The sequence below is a fragment of the Alternaria dauci genome, chromosome 4, assembly GCF_042100115.1.
Source record: "Alternaria dauci strain A2016 chromosome 4, whole genome shotgun sequence".
Lineage (NCBI taxonomy): Eukaryota > Fungi > Ascomycota > Dothideomycetes > Pleosporales > Pleosporaceae > Alternaria > Alternaria dauci.
Window position 1 is genome coordinate 1,734,788 of NC_091275.1, and position 18,145 is coordinate 1,752,932.

At 52.8% G+C, this 18,145-nt stretch overlaps 6 protein-coding genes across 6 annotated transcripts; 4 read left to right on the top strand and 2 right to left on the bottom strand.

Annotated features, from left to right (window-relative positions):
- Window positions 1–414: 414 nt before the first annotated feature.
- On the top strand, window positions 415–1,264 carry ACET3X_005121 (uncharacterized protein; the record flags this gene model as incomplete). The annotated part of the gene is made up of 2 exons (XM_069451291.1): window positions 415–428; window positions 481–1,264. The coding sequence occupies 2 exons, from the start codon at window positions 415–417 to the stop codon at window positions 1,262–1,264; spliced, it is 798 nt and encodes a 265-aa protein (XP_069307165.1).
- A 508-nt stretch (window positions 1,265–1,772) lies between these two features.
- On the bottom strand, window positions 1,773–4,241 carry ACET3X_005122 (uncharacterized protein; the record flags this gene model as incomplete). Its single annotated transcript, XM_069451292.1, has 1 exon — window positions 1,773–4,241. One exon carries the CDS (start codon window positions 4,239–4,241, stop codon window positions 1,773–1,775), a length of 2,469 nt encoding a protein of 822 aa, XP_069307166.1.
- A 1,446-nt stretch (window positions 4,242–5,687) lies between these two features.
- Window positions 5,688–12,070, top strand: ACET3X_005123 (uncharacterized protein; the record flags this gene model as incomplete). The annotated part of the gene is made up of 12 exons (XM_069451293.1): window positions 5,688–5,764; window positions 5,827–5,905; window positions 5,963–6,156; window positions 6,207–6,703; window positions 6,750–6,889; window positions 6,938–7,248; window positions 7,295–7,382; window positions 8,665–8,730; window positions 8,786–8,844; window positions 8,899–9,140; window positions 9,193–9,209; window positions 9,272–12,070. The coding sequence occupies 12 exons, from the start codon at window positions 5,688–5,690 to the stop codon at window positions 12,068–12,070; spliced, it is 4,569 nt and encodes a 1,522-aa protein (XP_069307167.1).
- Window positions 12,071–12,998: 928 nt separating this feature from the next.
- On the top strand, window positions 12,999–14,464 carry ACET3X_005124 (uncharacterized protein; the record flags this gene model as incomplete). Its single annotated transcript, XM_069451295.1, has 4 exons — window positions 12,999–13,023; window positions 13,085–13,243; window positions 13,314–13,925; window positions 13,980–14,464. The coding sequence occupies 4 exons, from the start codon at window positions 12,999–13,001 to the stop codon at window positions 14,462–14,464; spliced, it is 1,281 nt and encodes a 426-aa protein (XP_069307168.1).
- Window positions 14,465–14,930: 466 nt separating this feature from the next.
- On the bottom strand, window positions 14,931–15,968 carry ACET3X_005125 (uncharacterized protein; the record flags this gene model as incomplete). Its single annotated transcript, XM_069451296.1, has 1 exon — window positions 14,931–15,968. The coding sequence occupies one exon, from the start codon at window positions 15,966–15,968 to the stop codon at window positions 14,931–14,933; it is 1,038 nt and encodes a 345-aa protein (XP_069307169.1).
- A 225-nt stretch (window positions 15,969–16,193) lies between these two features.
- On the top strand, window positions 16,194–17,762 carry ACET3X_005126 (uncharacterized protein; the record flags this gene model as incomplete). The annotated part of the gene is made up of 2 exons (XM_069451297.1): window positions 16,194–16,539; window positions 16,586–17,762. Exons 1-2 carry the CDS (start codon window positions 16,367–16,369, stop codon window positions 17,760–17,762), a joined length of 1,350 nt encoding a protein of 449 aa, XP_069307170.1. The 5' UTR covers window positions 16,194–16,366.
- Window positions 17,763–18,145: the final 383 nt, after the last annotated feature.

The window sequence follows — 18,145 nt, forward strand, 5'->3', positions numbered from 1 at the left end:
TGAGCGTAACGAAACTGCTACGACAACGGAACGTGAATCCATTCCGTCTGCATAGGGCTGATAGCATGTTTACGGGCGGATTACAGTGTGCATTTCTGCACTGCGTCGTTGTGAGAGGCACGTAGGTACATAGATGCAAGAACGAGCTAAAGTCGCAGACGCGCTAAAATGTTCCCCACCCGCACCTGTCGACCTTGTACCTTCCCCAATCGCATCTCTATTCTAAACTTGGAACACAACAACCCGATAAACCACAGAGATGATAATGTCCGACTTTCGCTCTAGATTCTTGCGCTTCCACTCCTAAAGCTACAACACGTTGTGACAATTGTTGGCGCCCAACATCGGTCAATTCTACACGCAGCTCTCCTACTCCAGCAAGCTGCAATAGCCTACCTTCACTGAATAGACAAGATGAAGTATAGCGGGTAACTTTTCACTTGGCACTATTATCCGTACATGGTGTAGCTAATAATGCAGGCTATACTTTGTTTCCAACCCGTCCACGAACGTCGACGCCTCTCTTTCCACCGTAAACACCCTCATCCAAGGCATCGAGACCAGCTTCCAAAACGCCACACGTCAGCAAATACCATGGTCGCTCTCCTACCGCGCATTTCGCGATACTATACCTCCAGGCTACCAGCCGCCCGCGGGCGCAGATGGTAAACCCAAGCCATATGCACATTCATACCAGCATCTGCTCCATCTCTCAAGCCTTTCGCCCAACCGCACATATGTCTTCGCGCAACCGCTAGCGCAACCAGAAGCTATCACGTCGATACCGCTGCGACAACAAGACGCGCATGCGTCGATACTGCGGTATCAGTGCTCCGCTCTGTGGACGCCGAGACATATACTCGCTGTGCGCGAAGGGACATCATACAGTGCGGGGTTGTGTACGATACAGATTGGTGAACTACGGGCAACACGCGAAGGACCGCAATCAGGCGCTGTCTCGTCACCGGGTGTCGTCGTCTGCATCAGCACGCCAATGGGCGCCGAGGATGCAGACAACAGCATGAACTCAGGCTATGACACAATGGGAAACGGTACGGCCATGGATGTCGATGATGGAGATATCGACATCGAATATGCGCAGACTGTAGTACGCGACTGCTGGAGTAAGATCAAGGATGGGCGTGATCTGGGCCGGTCAGAGGTTAGGGAACTCATGATGGCGCCAGTCACAACAAACAACAAGGGCCAGGAGCAGGAGGCAGTGGTGCGCATGTGGTGTGAAGCTCTACGCATGCGCGGTTGAGCACATCAGCACAATCTCGTTTCCGTCTCATTTATTACCAGATACCCAATGCATTAACATACAGACGGAGGGTCAGTCGCAACGTGATGTTGTGTCGTGACACATGCAAGTAGACGTGGACAATGGATAGCTTTACAGTTTGACCGACTATGCAAGGCCTACCCTGCCCAGACACTCGTAAGACCATCTAGTCTCATTCCCTCCTACCAATTCCCTAGGTATCCCTATAGGTATCTAAACTACAACGTAAAATGAAAAAGCGAATGAAGAAAGCGAAGAAAGCGAATGTGGTAAGGTCAAGTATTAAGGCAACATTTCGCGCACATTCAGATTACAACACATAGTTGAAAATCGATCCCCAAAGCTGCATCAGCCGCGCGCCGTGAACCCCAGACCGGACATATGCAAAAGAAAGTTTGTGAGAAGGTGAAGGTAGTAGTAACAACCAGCCAGTAGATGAGGGGAAAGTATCGGACAATGAAGAAGATACACAGCATCTACGACGCGCTTACTGCGCACCGACCTCCTCTTCGGCCCAGCCAGGAAGACCGCCGTCACCCTGGATAGCAAGACCGTAACCGCCATTGCCACTGCCGAAGCCACCGATGCCGGAGCTCAGGCTACCAAAGGAACCCTGTTGGGGTGCTTGGGTTTGCTGCATAGAGTGGTTGAAGGGGCCTTGAGTGAAAGCAGGAAGACTGACGGCACGGGAGTGTTGACCGCGCGAGTTGAGGTTCGAAGGCGCAAGGAGACCACCAACAGTAGTAGTACCAGAGCCACCAGCCGAGGTACCGTTAATCAGGCTGAAGCTCGAAGTGCTTTGATGAGAGCTGTGTGAGTGGTGTGGTTGAGGGGTGTTCAAGTCAGCGCCATAGAATGCGGCTTGCGGCGACTGGAATGATTGCTGCTGCTGCTGTTGTTGCTGCTGCTGTTGTTGCATACTAGCTTCAACTTGCTGTTGTTGCTGAGCTTGTTGCTGAGCTTGCAGGTACATCATGAGGGGGTTGTTGTTGCCAGAGTTCATGATGTTCCCCGAGGCAGGTGCTTGCACGGAGGGAAACTGTCCGTTCGTGCTTTGTCCAGAGCCTGGGGCGCCAGAGCCGGTAGGTGAGACGGATGCACCAGCGCGGTTAGGGTGCAGTCCGTTGATGGGTGATGGTGACTGAAGGCCATCGCTACCGGCTTGCTGGGCCTGGGCCTGCTGGCTGTTCATCTGGCGAGGAGGATTACCACATCTGTCCTTTCCGAAGTTGACCTTGAACCGCTTGTATTCATCACGACCACGGATCGCTTCGATCGCCTTAATAGCATTGGCAATGTTGGTGAAATTGACAAATGCACAGCTCTTCTCACGCAGGGTGTTGACCAGCTCAATCTCGCCGTACTCGGAGAAATCCTGCCTCAGACGGTCCTCTGTCCAAGACTCGTCCAGGTTGCCAATGTACACATTACGAGAAGCACCGCCGCTGACGGCGAGGGCGATCGCAGGGGGAAGAGCACCAGAATGCTTGCCCCAGCCAATCTTCAAGCGACGGTTATGGATCATCAGTCCCTGCAGGTTGCTGAGGGCATAAAAGGATGCGGCTGATGTCGGGTCGATGAAAGTAACGAAGCAGATGTGCTTGTCCGGGATGTACCTGATGTGATGAAGGAGACCACCACGCACAACGTTGCAGATTTCCTCGATAGTAGTCTCCGGATGGATGTTGCCGAGGTACACTGTTCGGTTACCCAAGTTGTTGACACCTCCAGCAGAGGTTGCGACAGCGGCAGCAGCTACGGATTGCTGAGCAAGCGCGTTGGAGATCATATCGCGGTCAGCACCGTTCAGGACATGGGCATACCCAGGAGCGATACCAAGGTACTGCGCAGCATTCTGTTGCTGGGTCTTGGAAACGTATGCGCATCGATCCTTGCCATAATAGACGCGCCTGGGAGCCTGCCACTTGGGCTCCTGGGGAAGCTGCGAAACAGCCTTAATGGCATTACCAATTGACAAAAAGTGAACAAAACCGATAGCCTTCTCCCGAACAATCTTGACAGTGTCGATTGGGCCAAATTTGCTGAGGTCTTCGCGGAGTTCGTCCTCTGTAACATCCTCAGACAAGTTGCCCAGGTAGACGTTGCGGGAAGCGCCCGACTGCTGTACGGCCAAGGCCACGGATGTGGGAACCTGTGACGGCTTTCCCCACCCGATCTTGATATCCTGACCTCTGATTGACAATTTTTTGAGGATTGCGTCAGAGTGGAAGTGGGTGGCGGAGCTGCTGTCCAAGAAGGAGATGAAGGCGCAGTTCTTGTCTGGCAGAAGCCTGACGGACTCGATTTGGCCACTGCGCACGTGGCCAAGGATCTCCTCTGCGGAAGTCTCAGGAGGAATATTGCCCAGGTATACGGTTCTGCTGGTTCCGGAAACAAGGCCAGGGGCGATCGGCATAGAGGAGCCGAGTCCACCAAGGCCCTGTGCGCCGTAACCGGGGAAACCTCCAGTAGGCGACTGTGGACCACCGAAGAAACCACTGGTGGGAGACACCATGTTCTGGTAGAGCTGCGGTGAGAGAGGCTGCTGCAAGGGGCTGCCGACATGGTTAGACTGGTGGTTCTGCTGCTGCGATTGGTTCTGACCAGCGAACTGTGCAAAGTTCTGGAACTGCGGGGAAGCGAAAGCAGAGGGCGAGCCTGGCTGGAAGGGGCTACCAAGAAGCAACTGGGAAGGAAGCAGAGGAGTAAAGTTCATGTCGAAGCCGGTACCTGGGGTTTGCAAGTCGTTGGCGTTCTGGTTGCCCGGGTTGAGTCTGCCGGTGTTGATGGACATGTTGTTCGCCCTCTCCGGGTGTCGGTCGCCATAGCCGGGCTGGTTAGTCGCGAAGGCGCCGTGGGAAAACCCGTGATGGCCGCCGCCATTCATCTGCCTGTGGAAGCTCGACTGGAGGCGGGGCCCGCTAGGAGCGTTGGGGGCGCCCTCGTGTTGCTGCATACCGAGAAGATGCGGGGGCAGACTGAAGCTGTCCCGCGCGCTGTGAGATAGAACCGCCGTGGTGAAGGTGTATTATTGCGCCCGGGACTCGTTGGACCGGACGGCGAAATATGTACTGCAGAAGGTGAAGTTGCAACCGGTTGCAGGGTGGTCGCTAGGCTTGCGAAGATACTGCTGTATTACAAGATGTAGAGCGTTCTGGAGGGTGTTAGTCGCATCTCACACTGGACATGGCGTGGTTGCGAAGACGTACATGCAAAAGCAGAATAGCAACTGGTTGTTTGCAGGTCTGAGCATACAAGACAAGCTCACAACACAGGCAATGGCAGGCCAAACGATCCAGGTGCAGACGTCCAAAAGGCTTCTGTGGCAGGCTTGAGTAGTGAAGGCAGTGGGGACGCAATTAAATGCAGTGTGCCAGAGTTGCCGAAGAACAAACTCGCGCGGCCTGTGTGAGGATGCGTGCACTAAAAGAGCGATCAATAAGAATGAAGTGCAAAGAAGCAAGCTTTGCCGGGAGCCTCGATGCGGGGGAGAAGAGGAGGTAATGAACGAAGGGGATCGAAGAAGAGGGATACGACCTGAAGTCGGAGTGGAGGAACGAAGAAAGAGGTCGGTGAGAAATGCTCACTAGCAGGGCACATTAGGAGGCAGGCGCAAATGAGGCAGCCCAAAGCGGACAGCTAGCGCACCGCTTATTTTAAACGCGCAGACCACGTCTGCATCGTGCAAACCACCGTCGACACCAACCGCCGCCCTGCAGTTCGCTGGTCCCGCAGACGCCTGTGCGAGGCGGCGTGGTATTTCGTGCAGCCGACACGCTGCAGTGCCTGGCGTAGAGGGTGTTGTGCTACCGGCGGTGCAGCTCGGGGCCATCCAGCAGATGCCGACGACGGGTAATTGCAGATGTGCACACTTGGTCCCTGACTAGATGAGCCGCCCGATGATGGTGCTGCTCTTAACACGGATCCCTTTTCCCTTTTGTCGGGCGAACACGAAAGGGTCCAGATCGCATTGCGGCGGCTCCAGTTCCAGGCGTAAGGATGGCCCTTAGTGCCGGCCTGCCCATCGCATCGCCTCGTCTCGTCTCAGCAATCGATAGATACAGAGCGTTTCCACATGGTCTGCTTCCGGCGGTACACTACGGCGCACTGTCGCTGTGCGTGCAACAAACATGGAGCGCTCCGTATTATGGGTATCAGATGTCAAACGTGGTTATGCGAAACCTCCACGTGTGTCATGCCTGCCAACCCCTGAGTTTGCTGACTTCTGGAATGACGTTTGCGTGTTCCTTTGACGCGTTCTCTACATGCCGTACGCAGACGCTTGGGCAACCCACGTACTGTACAGGGATCATCCCTAAGCGAACACGTGATGCCGAACTACGAGCAACTGGTCAATCTGTGCTTTCCGACGATCGTGCATCCACCCGCCGTCGATTCTCCCATGGCAGAACTGTATCCGTCCATTGCGCAGTGCGCTGTCGTGGCTACGGCGCTCAAGGTGCTGCTATTTCCTGCTTAGTACGTCTACTTGTATAATGTCAATGTTTGACCCTCTTGTCCATGCTGACCACATCCGGCAGCAAGTCGACCGACTTCGAGGTTCATCGCAACTGGCTCGCTCTAACGCATTCCCTGCCCATCAAAGAGTGGTACTACGAAGTCAGACATCCATGCAGTCGACACCAGTCAAGTAGTTCAGTCTAACTCTGTCCACAGAAAACGTCAGAATGGACTCTAGACTATCCGCCCTTTTTCGCCTACTTTGAGTGGCTCATGTCTCAAGCTGCAGCATATGTCGACCCGGGTCTACTAAACGTGAAAGATCTCGGATACGACAGCTGGCAGACTATATACTTTCAGCGTACCACAGTCATCATTACCGAGCTTGTCTTGGTGTACGCTCTGTATCTGTACTCATGCACCGCCCCATATGACATTCATATTACTAAATGCCCACCAGCTACGTGAAGACGTCAAAGTCCAAAGTGACTGCCCATGCCGCTGCGCTCTCCGTCTTGCTGTCTCCAGGACTCCTAATCATCGACCACATCCACTTTCAGTACAATGGCTTCCTCTACGGCATCCTTGTACTGTCTATGGTCCTGGCCAGGAACAACTCGACGCTCTTGTTATCCGGTCTGCTCTTTGCAGCACTGCTGTGTCTCAAGCACATATACTTGTATCTCGCGCCTGCGTACTTTGTCTACCTTTTGCGCGCTTACTGCTTAGGGCAGCGGTCCTCCTTCCCGTACTTTACTATTCGATTCTTCAACTGTGTCAAGCTGGGAGTGGGTATCATTGCCGTCTTCGCAGCGGCGTTTGGCCCATTCGCGATATGGGAACAAATACCGCAAGTGTTCAGTCGCCTGTTCCCGTTCTCGCGAGGTCTATGCCATGCGTACTGGGCGCCAAACGTCTGGGCGATGTATTCGTTCTCTGACCGAGTTTTGATTTACCGTATGCAAAAGTCTACCATTTTGGTGTATCCAACTAACACATGTAGTTGCCCCGCGCCTTGGGCTACGCGTTGATCAAGAGGCAGTGAACAGTGTCACCCGGGGTCTTGTTGGGGACACGTCTTTTGCGGTGCTTCCAGATATCAGCCCTTTGACCTGCTTCCTCCTTACACTGGGCACACAGATGGTACGTCTACTCGCATCGCAAAAAGTTGGTTGAACTAACCTCCCTCAGCCTGTCCTCCTCCGTCTCCTATACAAACCCACCTGGGAGGTCTTCGTCGGTGCTGTGACACTTTGCGGCTATGCGTCTTTCTTGTTCGGCTGGCATGTTCATGAGAAGGCAATCTTGCTCGTCATAATCCCATTCAGCCTAATAGCGCTCCAAGATCGCAGATACTTTGGCGCCTTCCGACCCCTAGCTGTCGCCGGTCACGTATCGCTATTTCCTCTGCTGTACACAGCAGCCGAGTTTCCTGTGAAGACAGTCTACACTATATTCTGGCTTGTACTCTTCCTTATCGCGTTCGATAGGCTAGCTCCTGCGTAGGTGCCATCTAGTCTTGTTCGATCACACACTGACAAGTAACAGTTCGCCCAAACCCCGGATCTTCTTACTTGATCGCTTTTCTCTTCTCTATATCGCTCTCTCAATTCCCCTCATCGCATACTGTTCATTGGTTCACGGAATAGTGTTTGGTTCCCGATACGAGTTCCTGCCGCTCATGTTCACGAGTTCATACTCAGCGGTTGGTGTGGTGGGCAGCTGGGTTGGCTTTTTGGTAGTGTACTTCGACTTGTAGATGTGCTTGTTCCAACTATACTTCCAATACGGCTCTTCCTACTCCAATGACTTCAGGTCAATGGACTCTTACTAAACGTCATCGTACTTGCGATGTTGTCCTATCGTTGACCGAGCTTTCGTCTCAAGTGTAACGATACTGAATTGGACGATGATATAGGGACAGTGGATGAACTGTAGTTGTCAGATCATACCCGGAAGCATTGCAGATACTCCGGAGATGCAAGTCGGGTCGAATGCTTAAGTGCTGTTTAGTAAAGGAGAGCCAGGGCAACATCAGTCAGAAGTAGATGCTGAGCAAATATCCCCGAGCAGACTTGATATCGCAAAGATATTGTGACTGGTGCCTGGATCTGTATTTCAGATCATGCCCTCTAACGTGCGGCTTGAGGTGGGGGTAAGGTTGGTGACTTTGTGTGTCTGAGCAAGTGGGTCAGGCTGCCCCCAGGGTTTGCTCGGGGTGGCTCAAGGCATGGGCTTCTCACGGCCAACCTTCACTTGAACTTGATAAAACCAGAGGTTTATCGTAACAGAACAAAACGATGCAGACACATCGCAGTCTGAAAGAACCCGTTTTGACGGTTTCAAAGAGTCCAAACACGTTGATATTTTGATGGTAGTGGGGTGCGTAGCTTTGATGCGTGGGTGGTAGGGTGCGAACGCAGTCCTTGCCGGATCAAGTATGGTATCTAGTGCCAAGGGACTACGGGCATCTTCTACTACCCTCCGCTCGCTTTTCTCCCCCATTGACTACTCTGCGACTAATTCTCTCCGCCCTACCTTCCACCTTCGCAACAATCACGCCCTCGGATATCCACGAACCCACCTGCAAGTTGCTTAGACGCGCTTTCGGAACCGATAGACGCGTCTCGGAACGCTATTCGGACCACCGAGGACTGCGACGACAATCTCGAGAGACCTCTCTCTGGCGCGTAAAGACACATCTTCGCCCTAACACCTACGGAGGGGCCATTGTCCCCGCCTCTTCTCTCAAACTGCCTCTAGAAAAGGTAGTCGGCGCGTTTCGACTGTCGCGACACTTCCGAAGTTTGCGACGCGGCATAGCAGACACCGAGAAGGCTACATGAGCTAGGGCTTGAGCCAAAATGGTATGTGTTGGGTCGCGGTCCATATGCGAACATATACTAAGAAGGTGCCAGGTTCTCTACAAGCGCAAGCCCGTCAAACACGAATCCCTACCGAAGAACCTCGACGACAGCACTGAGGTACGCCATATGCTGTACCGAGACACACAACGTATATGCTAAAGCTACTGGATAGGTGTGGCATATCGAACAGACTGGAGAGGTCTTTACAGACTACGAACGGTTCCTTGAGCGGTAAGCATCATATGGAATGACGTCAGGCAGGAGGATATAGCTAATGAAAAATAGATATGACTTTTATCAGCAACGGAGCTTCACATGCCAGGCTACTGGCCATTCAGGCTACACGTATTTCGAGGCCCAGGAGAGCGAGGTAGGCTCCACGTCAATACTCGTCAAGGCCGATGAGGAGGTAACATCCGTGCAGACGGAAGCCACCAAAGAGATCAACAGCATCTTCCCGGATGGCTTGAGGTCTCCTGTTCTTCACTATGTCCAGTTCCAGGACCATCACCGGATGGATGATCTGGGTAAGTCGTTTCCGTTTGCTTAGTCCATGAGTCCTGCTAACCTTGTATATAGTAAATGATGTCTACGATGTATGTTCGCCAAGTGGATTCAAATCTCCACATGAGAATGCCTTACTGACTTATTATTGCAGCATTTCAAGGAACAGTTCATGCTGGGCGACCGGGTTTCCGTCGAAGGCGATCATTCACGTCGCTTCGGCAAGATCACTGAAATCACGGACAATAGCCGACTACACAGCATGTTCACTGGCCAATCAATGGACGATAGCATACGTTCCTACACCTATGTTGTCACTATGGAAGATAATGGTGAAACTGTCACCAAATACAAGGCCTCGGAACTGCAGCGGGATCGAAAAACTTACTCCAAGCTCATCTTGAAAGCCTTTCTGCGCAATGCACTCAGGCGCGAGTCGTGGATTGGTGCGCCATGGATGGTCAAGGACAGTTTAGCGAAGCGATACGACATCCCAACCAAACTCCCTGACAAGAAGACCAGAGACGCTCTGCTAGCTGCTAAGAGGGCTGCCAATGCCGTACCGAACGGTCTGACCCAACCTGTTCAACAGCAGTATCCACAGCAGATGCCGAACGGTCACGGTCCACATATCAATGGGCACAGACCGCCTTTGCCACCTGGACAAGGTCAGCCGGCCTTTGTCAACTTTTCAGCCAGTGGCCCTCCGCCCTATGCGCAGCAGCAAGGCGTTATGCCTCCATGGGCAGCTGCCAATGCTCCTAACCGGCCAGCATATTTCATCAGCGGCCCTCCCATATACAATAGTGGGCCTCCGCCAATTACAAACGTTCAGCCGCCGCCGCATATCTTGGCTCAGTTGCAGCCTCACCTTGCTGCGCAGTTAATGCAGATACCTCCCCATGGTCATGGCCCGCCCATCAACTTTCCGTTCCAGACCAGCTTCAATCATCATCAAGGTCCTCGTCCAGCGAATCTTCCGCAGCCTCAACAGGCACCTCCACCGCCCCGTCCAGTTGAGTATGTCAAGTATCCATGCGAAGATCTAGAGATCAAGCAACCTCGCCTCCAAGTCAACCGGCCGCCGCTCAAATTCTTCTCCGACGACGTTCCCGAGGGAGTTGAGCCGCCTCCAGAAGAGAAAAAGACTGGTATCCTGATGAAGAGTATCGGTCCATTACTTTGTATCTGGGAGACACTCAACGTTCACGACACCATCTACATGCTAGACTCGTTTACTTTCGATGACTTTGTCGATGCTATGCGGTTTACGCATGAGACTGTCGAATGCGAGTTATTTGTAGAAATGCATTGTGCAATTCTGAAGCAAATCGTCAACGGCTCTGGCAAGGTTCAGACCAACCTTCCCAACCTGGCGGACGAAGATTCGTCAGACGAAGATTCTAGCAAGGAGTCAACGCCTACCCCTGAGCCTGAACCGCCAGTCCGAACTACTCGTAGCAGCTTGAGAAAGTCTGGTGCAGCGCAACTTGTGGCCAAGCCACGTACGCCAACACCTGAACCTCCAAAGGAACTTCACAAGGCTGAGGAGTTTGTCAATGATTTTGACTGGGTTGAGCAGTGCAAGCTTCGCAATTTCGCTGACGGAGGATGGCAAGCAATCGTTGTCGCAATCCTCTATCGCCTTTCATTCGACTCTGCCAGAAAGGAAGCTTGTGACGAAGTTCTTGCCGAGCTGTGTCCACCTGAAGAGGAGCCTACCATGGCTACCATCGCCAGCAACTACACCACACTTGATGTGAACCTACGCATCTCAGCACTTGAAATGATTCTGAGCTTGACTGTTGTCACTGAGAACTTCCGCGATCAACTTGTTGCTGCCGCCCAGGAGATGACACGCCTGCGAAAGGAAAAGATTGAGTACCAACGCAAACGCAAGGAGCTGGCCGATGAGCTGTTCAAGTTGGATTTGGAGCGCAAAATTCACCTTCCAGCCAACACGCCAGCCTCGCCAACGGATGCCAAAATGACCGAAGATGTTGATGTATCTATGACTAGTGTCAATGATACTTCCAAGGAAGCAGACGCTGAAACAAATGGTGGCGATGAGGTGACGACATCGAAGGGCAGAACCCGCCCAGCTAACAAGAACAAGCGCAAGGCAGCTGCTGAGGAGGCTCGTAAAGAGAAAGCCAAGAAGGCCAAGGCGGAGGCGGAGAAAACCAAGAAGCAGAAGGAGTGGGAGAAGCTATTGCAGGCGATCGAGAAGAAGAAGGATGAGCTCAAAGATTGCGAGGACAACATCAACGAACTTGACGATGATCTGCGCGAAACTCTGGTACACCGCAGCAAGATTCTTGGCAAGGACAGGTTCTTGAATAAGTACTACTGGTTCGAACACAACGGCATGCCCTTCGGTGGTGTGCCTAACAGCTCGACTGCTGAATACGGATATGCCAATGGACGCATCTGGGTACAGGGACCGAGCGAATACGAACTTGGACCCAACCTAGAGGAGCCTGCCCTCTCTCAAGATATGCAGCGTTTTGGCTACACTGTCCCGCAGCGCAAGGAGCGGGAAGAAGGCCCGACCCATCTATCGAACTCCAACCAGTGGGCATACTACGACGATCCAGAGGACATCGATAAGCTGCTCGTGTGGCTCGACGAGCGAGGTCACCGAGAGCGTGTTTTGCGCAAGGAACTACAAACGTTCCGCGACCGTATCGCTGAGTACATGATCAAGATGCGGAGGCATCTGGAAGATTGCAACAAGCCCCAGGAAGAGGACGAGGATGACAACAAGACTCGAGTGTCGACGCGAAACAAGACCAACGCCGACAAGGATGTCCCCAAGGATCGCTGCTTGCTCTGGACTAACAGTATCATGCGCGAGGAGTTTGGGCACAACCATGTCGAAGAATACGAACCACCGAAGAAGAGTAAGGCGAAGACAGTGAAGACGACCAAGGCCAAGAGCCGAGGACGCTAACGCAGTCTCTTGATGCCACAAGCCTACACAAGAAGCGAAGCATCATGGGAACGACCACAGGCTTGCTCTAAACCACGGTCATCGAGTACTATATATGAGCTTATGAGGCAACAATGCCTGTAAAGCTAGCCAGCTCAGAGGAGCTACAGAAAGGAGTTGAGCAACCGGAGCATATTCACGAATGATGATACAGCATATTTTGGCGATTTACGGAGTTTCGATACCATGAGCGCAGACACTCAAAGTACATCCTCTGCATTTACAGGCGTTTGGAGGGGTTTATAGCGGACTGTCACTGCGGTGAGATGGGTCGCTGGGAGGCTTGGTTCAGCGGACTTTTAAACAAGTTGCTACGGCTGTTCTGCCGTGACTGCCCATGTTTGGCGATTTGTCAAACTCGATATGCAGATGCCGTTTCCAGTAGAAGCATCTTGAGTAAGTGTGTAGCACTTGGCATGTATTATAAGCCTATTCTTAGAGCAGTCGAAAATGCGAAAAAAATCCTTCAGTATAATGTCGCTTGCAATGTGATGCACAGATGCACGGTGAGGGCTAACCTTGGCATGAAGTGATGCATAGGTGTATGTACAGTACTACGCAGTGGTTGAAAGCGACTGCTAGTGCTGAATGTTACAGGAAGTCGTACAGTTGTATCAGTCTTACTATTGCATTCCATGTTTTACTTCAATTTACCGACTGTTGATGTTTGGTTGATAGCAGCTGACCGGTTGGCCATTTCGGGTTAGTACGTGATGCGCGGCAGCTTCACGCGACTGGAGCCCACCAGCGGCGCATGCCTCCAGACCCGTCGCATTCCATCAACAAGAGCCATTTCCGCATCTGGAACACTTGTGCCACACCTGGAAGAATCCCTTGGAGGGGATTGAGGCACACCGACGCACTCCGCAGGTGTCCTAGAGCCGCCGACATGGCTACGAATGGCGCGCGAAAGGGTGAGCTCAACTCCGCAGCCCCCTCCCCGGCTCCGCTACGAATGGGACTAATGTACCGCAGCACCTTCAGCCACAGAGTCTGGAGGGAGCTCTAGCCTACTGGACACAAGCGCAGTAAAAGATGTAGTCAAATCGGAGAAACCCAGAATCAAGTTGAAGATCAAGAAGCCGGTTCCAAAGCCATCGATCCCTGGGAATTGGAAAGAAAGCGATGCGACAAGTACGTCTGCCGTGATGCGCTATATGCATATATGCGCGTGAGTTGACGTGGTTATCTGACGTGCTACTAGACATTGAAAGCAAAGCCACCGCGCCGTCGACTACTTCGCCAGTAATCAACCCTCTTGACGAGAAAACCATAGCTGGCTTCCCCAGCGGCCTGCCCCTAGACGACAAAGTAGACACAGTACAGTGCAAGCACTGTCGCCGACCTGTCCTCCGTGCATCCTCGGCTGCGCATATTCGCGACTGCTTGAACAAGAAGCAAGAGAAGCTCAAGAAGAAGAAAGAGGCAAAGGAAGCCAAAGATGCAGCTCTCAGGAAAGAAAAGGGCGAAGACGACGAGGGCGGCAAGTCACGCAAGTCAGCCATCAAGGGTGCTTCGATCGACGGCGATGGCGCAAAGAAGGGCAAGAAGCGGAAGCTCGATGGAGACGCGGAGAAGGCACCCAACGCTAAGAAAAAGAAGAAGGATGAGCCCAAACAGAAAGGAGCAAAGCCCAAGGGCCCCGTGGATGTCGAGAGGCAGTGCGGTGTTTCTTTACCAAACGGCGGATACTGTGCACGAAGTTTGACTTGTAAGAGTCACAGCATGGGTCTCAAGCGGGCTGTCCCAGGACGAAGTCTGCCGTATGACATGTTGCTGGCGCAATACCAGAAGAAGAACCAGGCTAAGATCCAACGTATGTATCATGCTGTCTCCAGCCGTCATACATTGTGTGCTTAACATATCTCAGGATCGCTCATCGACGCCAACGCGCCCCTTCCAGAAGATCTCGAGCCATCAGGCGCTGTCGATTCGGACGAAGAAAAAGATTCTATTATGGCTGCCCTCGCCCGACACCGACCGCGACCTATGGCAACGTACACGCATACCTCGCAACGCTCAAAGTACCAATACATCCGCATGAAAGGCATGATCCGCTCAGCACTTGGCGCACCTCCAGGCGGGGGCGGCTCCATGTTTTCGGGCGGTGATAACATGAGCACCGGTCGTGGCATGGCTCTCGGCATGATGGGTGCACCCCTTAGCGCAACCAATGAGCACTTCCCACAAAGCGCTGGATTCGGTGCACCATTGAGCGCCGGTCTAGACAGCGGAGCAGGAAGCAGGAGACCAAGCGCTATTGGTGTTGGTGGGCCTCGACAAATACTGCCTGGGCAATTACCGGGTCCCGGACAACAGCGAAAGGGCAGCATGGCGAGTGTTGGCGCTAACTAGGAGGACGAGACGCAGCAGGTGCCTTATCTCAAGAGCGAGGAGGAAGAGGAGGTTACGCATATGGATGCCGACGTTCCCTAGCAGGATAACGAAGAAGACGGTCATCAGAGTTGAGTAGCCCGTTCTTCTCCTTTTCGCCAACTATGGCTGAGGGGCTGATGGAGTAGAGATGGAGTCACGCTCACGGATGGGATATAACGATTACATGACGAGCCTTCCATGGAGCAGGAAAGGTTTCTTGGGTTTCGGTTCCTGTATTAGTACCTGGGGTTAGGAGTTTGATATGATACCCTGTTTGTTTTTAGGTTGACTCAGAGATCGTCTAGAGTAGACAATGGTAATGCGATTTTATCACTTGGATTCAATGTAGTTTTTATGGTCCGTTGTGGAGCCATGGACTGTCAAGACTGAGACTATGGAAAGTGTCAAAGACAAAACGAGACACAGTTCTTCGTAGATCAAAAGACTACGACTCTCCTTGTACACCCCAATACCCTGCCCTCTGTGCTTTTGGCACCGTCATCTTAAAGTGCAAATCATCCTCGTCCTCGCCACTTCCCAGCGCATTGTCATCGTCGTCTTCGGCATTGTACTCTTCGTCGTCGCTCCCATGACGATATTTGGACTTGTACAAGTTCCGATCAAATTCATCGTCGTCGCTCATCTCATCCTCAGGATAGTCATTGGCGTAATAGTCTTCCGCATTCTCGTCTTCATCGTCGGTATCAAATTCTCGGTCGCTAGTCTCTTCATTATCCCACCAATCTGCGTCCTCTTCGCTGATGACCAAGAGACCAACAGTGCCTGTTGGTGCTGGGGCGTCTGGTAGAACGGGTTCGCGGACGTAATGGTCGTATACGTATTCGCTGTCGATATCCATTGCGTCGCCTTCCGAGGTTGAATGGTCTTGGGCTGCGAGAGCTGCAGCCTTGTCTGGATGTCGTTCTGCAAAGCGTTTTGCTGGAGCTTTGGGCTTGTGTTTTGACGGCGAGGGGAGAGGAATCTCGAGGTTGTCAACCTTTTCCACCTCTTTGGACAGAGCCTCTAGGTTGCGGACATCGTTTTCGGAGGGCTCAATGACAGGCGGTTGCCGGTGTATGGAAGGCTTCGCTGAGTGGTGAAGTGCGCTGCCTGCGCCTGGCCGCTTTCGTGGTCGCTCTGGCAAAGCCTCTTGTGCTGGTGCTGGTGCTGGTGCTTGTACTTGTCCACCGGTCGATATGTCTTCCTTGTTCGCGACGTCTTGCTCTTCTACAAAATGCCGTTTTGCGCCAATTCTCGAAACGGGGTCGAGGCGAAACCGGCGCGCGAGAGTCGGTGTCGGCGGTGCCGATGATGCATGTGGGACGTCGTCGCCCGGCTTTGTGAGACGCCTGTATGCGAAGTTGCTGCTCCTCTGCCGCTTGATCTCCTTTTCGCCGTGCTCGATCCTAAGAGAGTCGACAGGCGTATCGGTGCGCTTTCGTTTGATGGAAATTGTGTTGGGCGGAAGTTGTTGTGACGACATTGTTGCGGTAGTGGTGGAGAAAGACGTGATATCAGATGAACAGCCCCAGGTCTGGTTTGGATAAGTCGAGCAGATATCTTGGTGGTGAGTTGGCCTGGCGAATCGGAGGGGCAGCGCGGGGAGAGGTGACATCAAAGCATTCCAGAAACCATGCAGAGCCCCAGCCAGTGCACTAGCGCGATCTACGCCCGCGTGTCACGCCTCGAGCTCACCCACGCGATATGATCATGAGTCTTACCTTGTACCCACACGGCTTGAACATGTCTGCCTGTGCCCACCCGTACAGCCCCAGCATCCCTCTTAAAGAAGCCCTTTTCTCGTAGACGTGTACCAATAAACCCACAGTTCCGCAATACACCTCCCCCGAGCATCCCTCAAACGCGACGACGCTTACTATCATGAATCGGATACGGCAGATATTTGAGCGCGAGAACTCGTCAGCCTCGTATGAACCGCTACAAGGAGGCTCTGAACGGCCAGACGGTGAGCATATCGAAGCAGAGCACCACGCATTCTCGTGGACCGACTATGCCGTCTTCACGCTCCTGGGCGTATCTATGCTCTGGGCTTGGTTGGTAACCCCGACACCACAGCGCACTCAATACTGACTGCACCAGGAACATGTTCTTAGCAGCAGCCCCGTACTTTCAGCGACGCTTCGAGTCCAACGATAACCTCCTCCGCAACTTCCAGTCTTCCATTCTATGTGTCTCCACCGTAGGCAACCTAGGCTCCATGATGGTCTTGACCAAGCTCCAGGCCCGTGCCAACTACCCCAAGCGTATCGTCGCATCCCTCGCCTTGAACGCCGTCGTCTTCACATTGCTCGCTATATCCACAAAGTTCTTCTTGAACATATCCGTTGGTGTCTACTTTGCCTTCCTCATGGTCATGGTCTTGAGCGCTAGCCTGGCGACAGGACTCTGTCAGAACGGTGTCTTCGCATACGTATCGGGCTTTGGAAGAGAAGAATATACCCAAGGAATCATGTCTGGCCAGGGCATCGCCGGTGTCCTACCTTCCATCACCCAGATTATATCCGTCCTATCCGTGCCGAAGAAGCAGCACACGCATGGAGCACCGCAAGAGTCAAGCACATCTGCCTTCATCTACTTCCTGACCGCTACCACTGTCTCTGCTGCAACCCTGGTAGCATTCTTCTACCTCCTCTCTCGGGCTAGCTCCAAGCAGCGCATGTCGCACGCTTCATTCCAGCAAGGACCGGAACACGACCCGGCTCACAGCGAGCGCAAGAGCATACCACTGACGAGATTGCTCAGGAAGCTATTTTGGCTTGCCGGCGCCGTCTTTCTTACCTTCGCAGTTACCATGTTCTTTCCAGTCTTCACGCCACAGATACTGAGCGTACGCGACCCTTCAACTGCACCTCGTCTTTTCCAACCCGCAGCTTTTATACCTCTAGGCTTTTTCTTCTGGAACCTTGGTGACCTAATGGGCCGAGTAGGGCCCGCTCTACCTGCCTTGCGTCTTACCCATCGCCCACGCCTCTTGTTCTTCTTGTCGATTGCGCGCGTACTCTTCATACCCTTGTACTTTCTCTGCAATATCGGTGGAAAGGGCGCCGCCGTCAACTCCGATTTCTTCTATTTGTTCGTTTTGCAGCTACTGTTTGGCATAACAAATGGCTACTTGGGAAGCAACTGCATGATGGGTTTTGCGGAGTGGGTTGAACCGGAAGAACTCGAGGCAGCAGGAAGTTTCATGTCCTTGGCGCTTGTTGGTGGTCTCACTACAGGAAGCTTCTTGAGCTTCTTTGCTGCACAGTCTTCGTAAGCTTGGGCATCCTTAATGGCCATGGCTTCCCCACGCGACCAGTATCAGCGGGTTCGTTGGCAATCAACGTTGAGATTTAAAGCTGATACAAGCCATGCAAAATCACTTCTTTGATATTCCTTCCACTTTGAATAACAATGGCTACCAACATCATCTACATAGTTCTCAGATGCGAGCTTCACCTCCGCACGGCTCAGCAGAAACAAAACGGTGGCAAATTTAAGAAACCTAGATTTAGCTGGGTGGAAACAACCGCGCAGAACAAGTCTTTCCTCCAGCCCGAAGAGTCAGGGAGCATGTACGAGGTGGTAGAACTGGAAGCTGCAGACGGCTCACGGTGGAAGACTAAGCTAGTCCATAGCACATCTTGCGAAGAAGAAGTT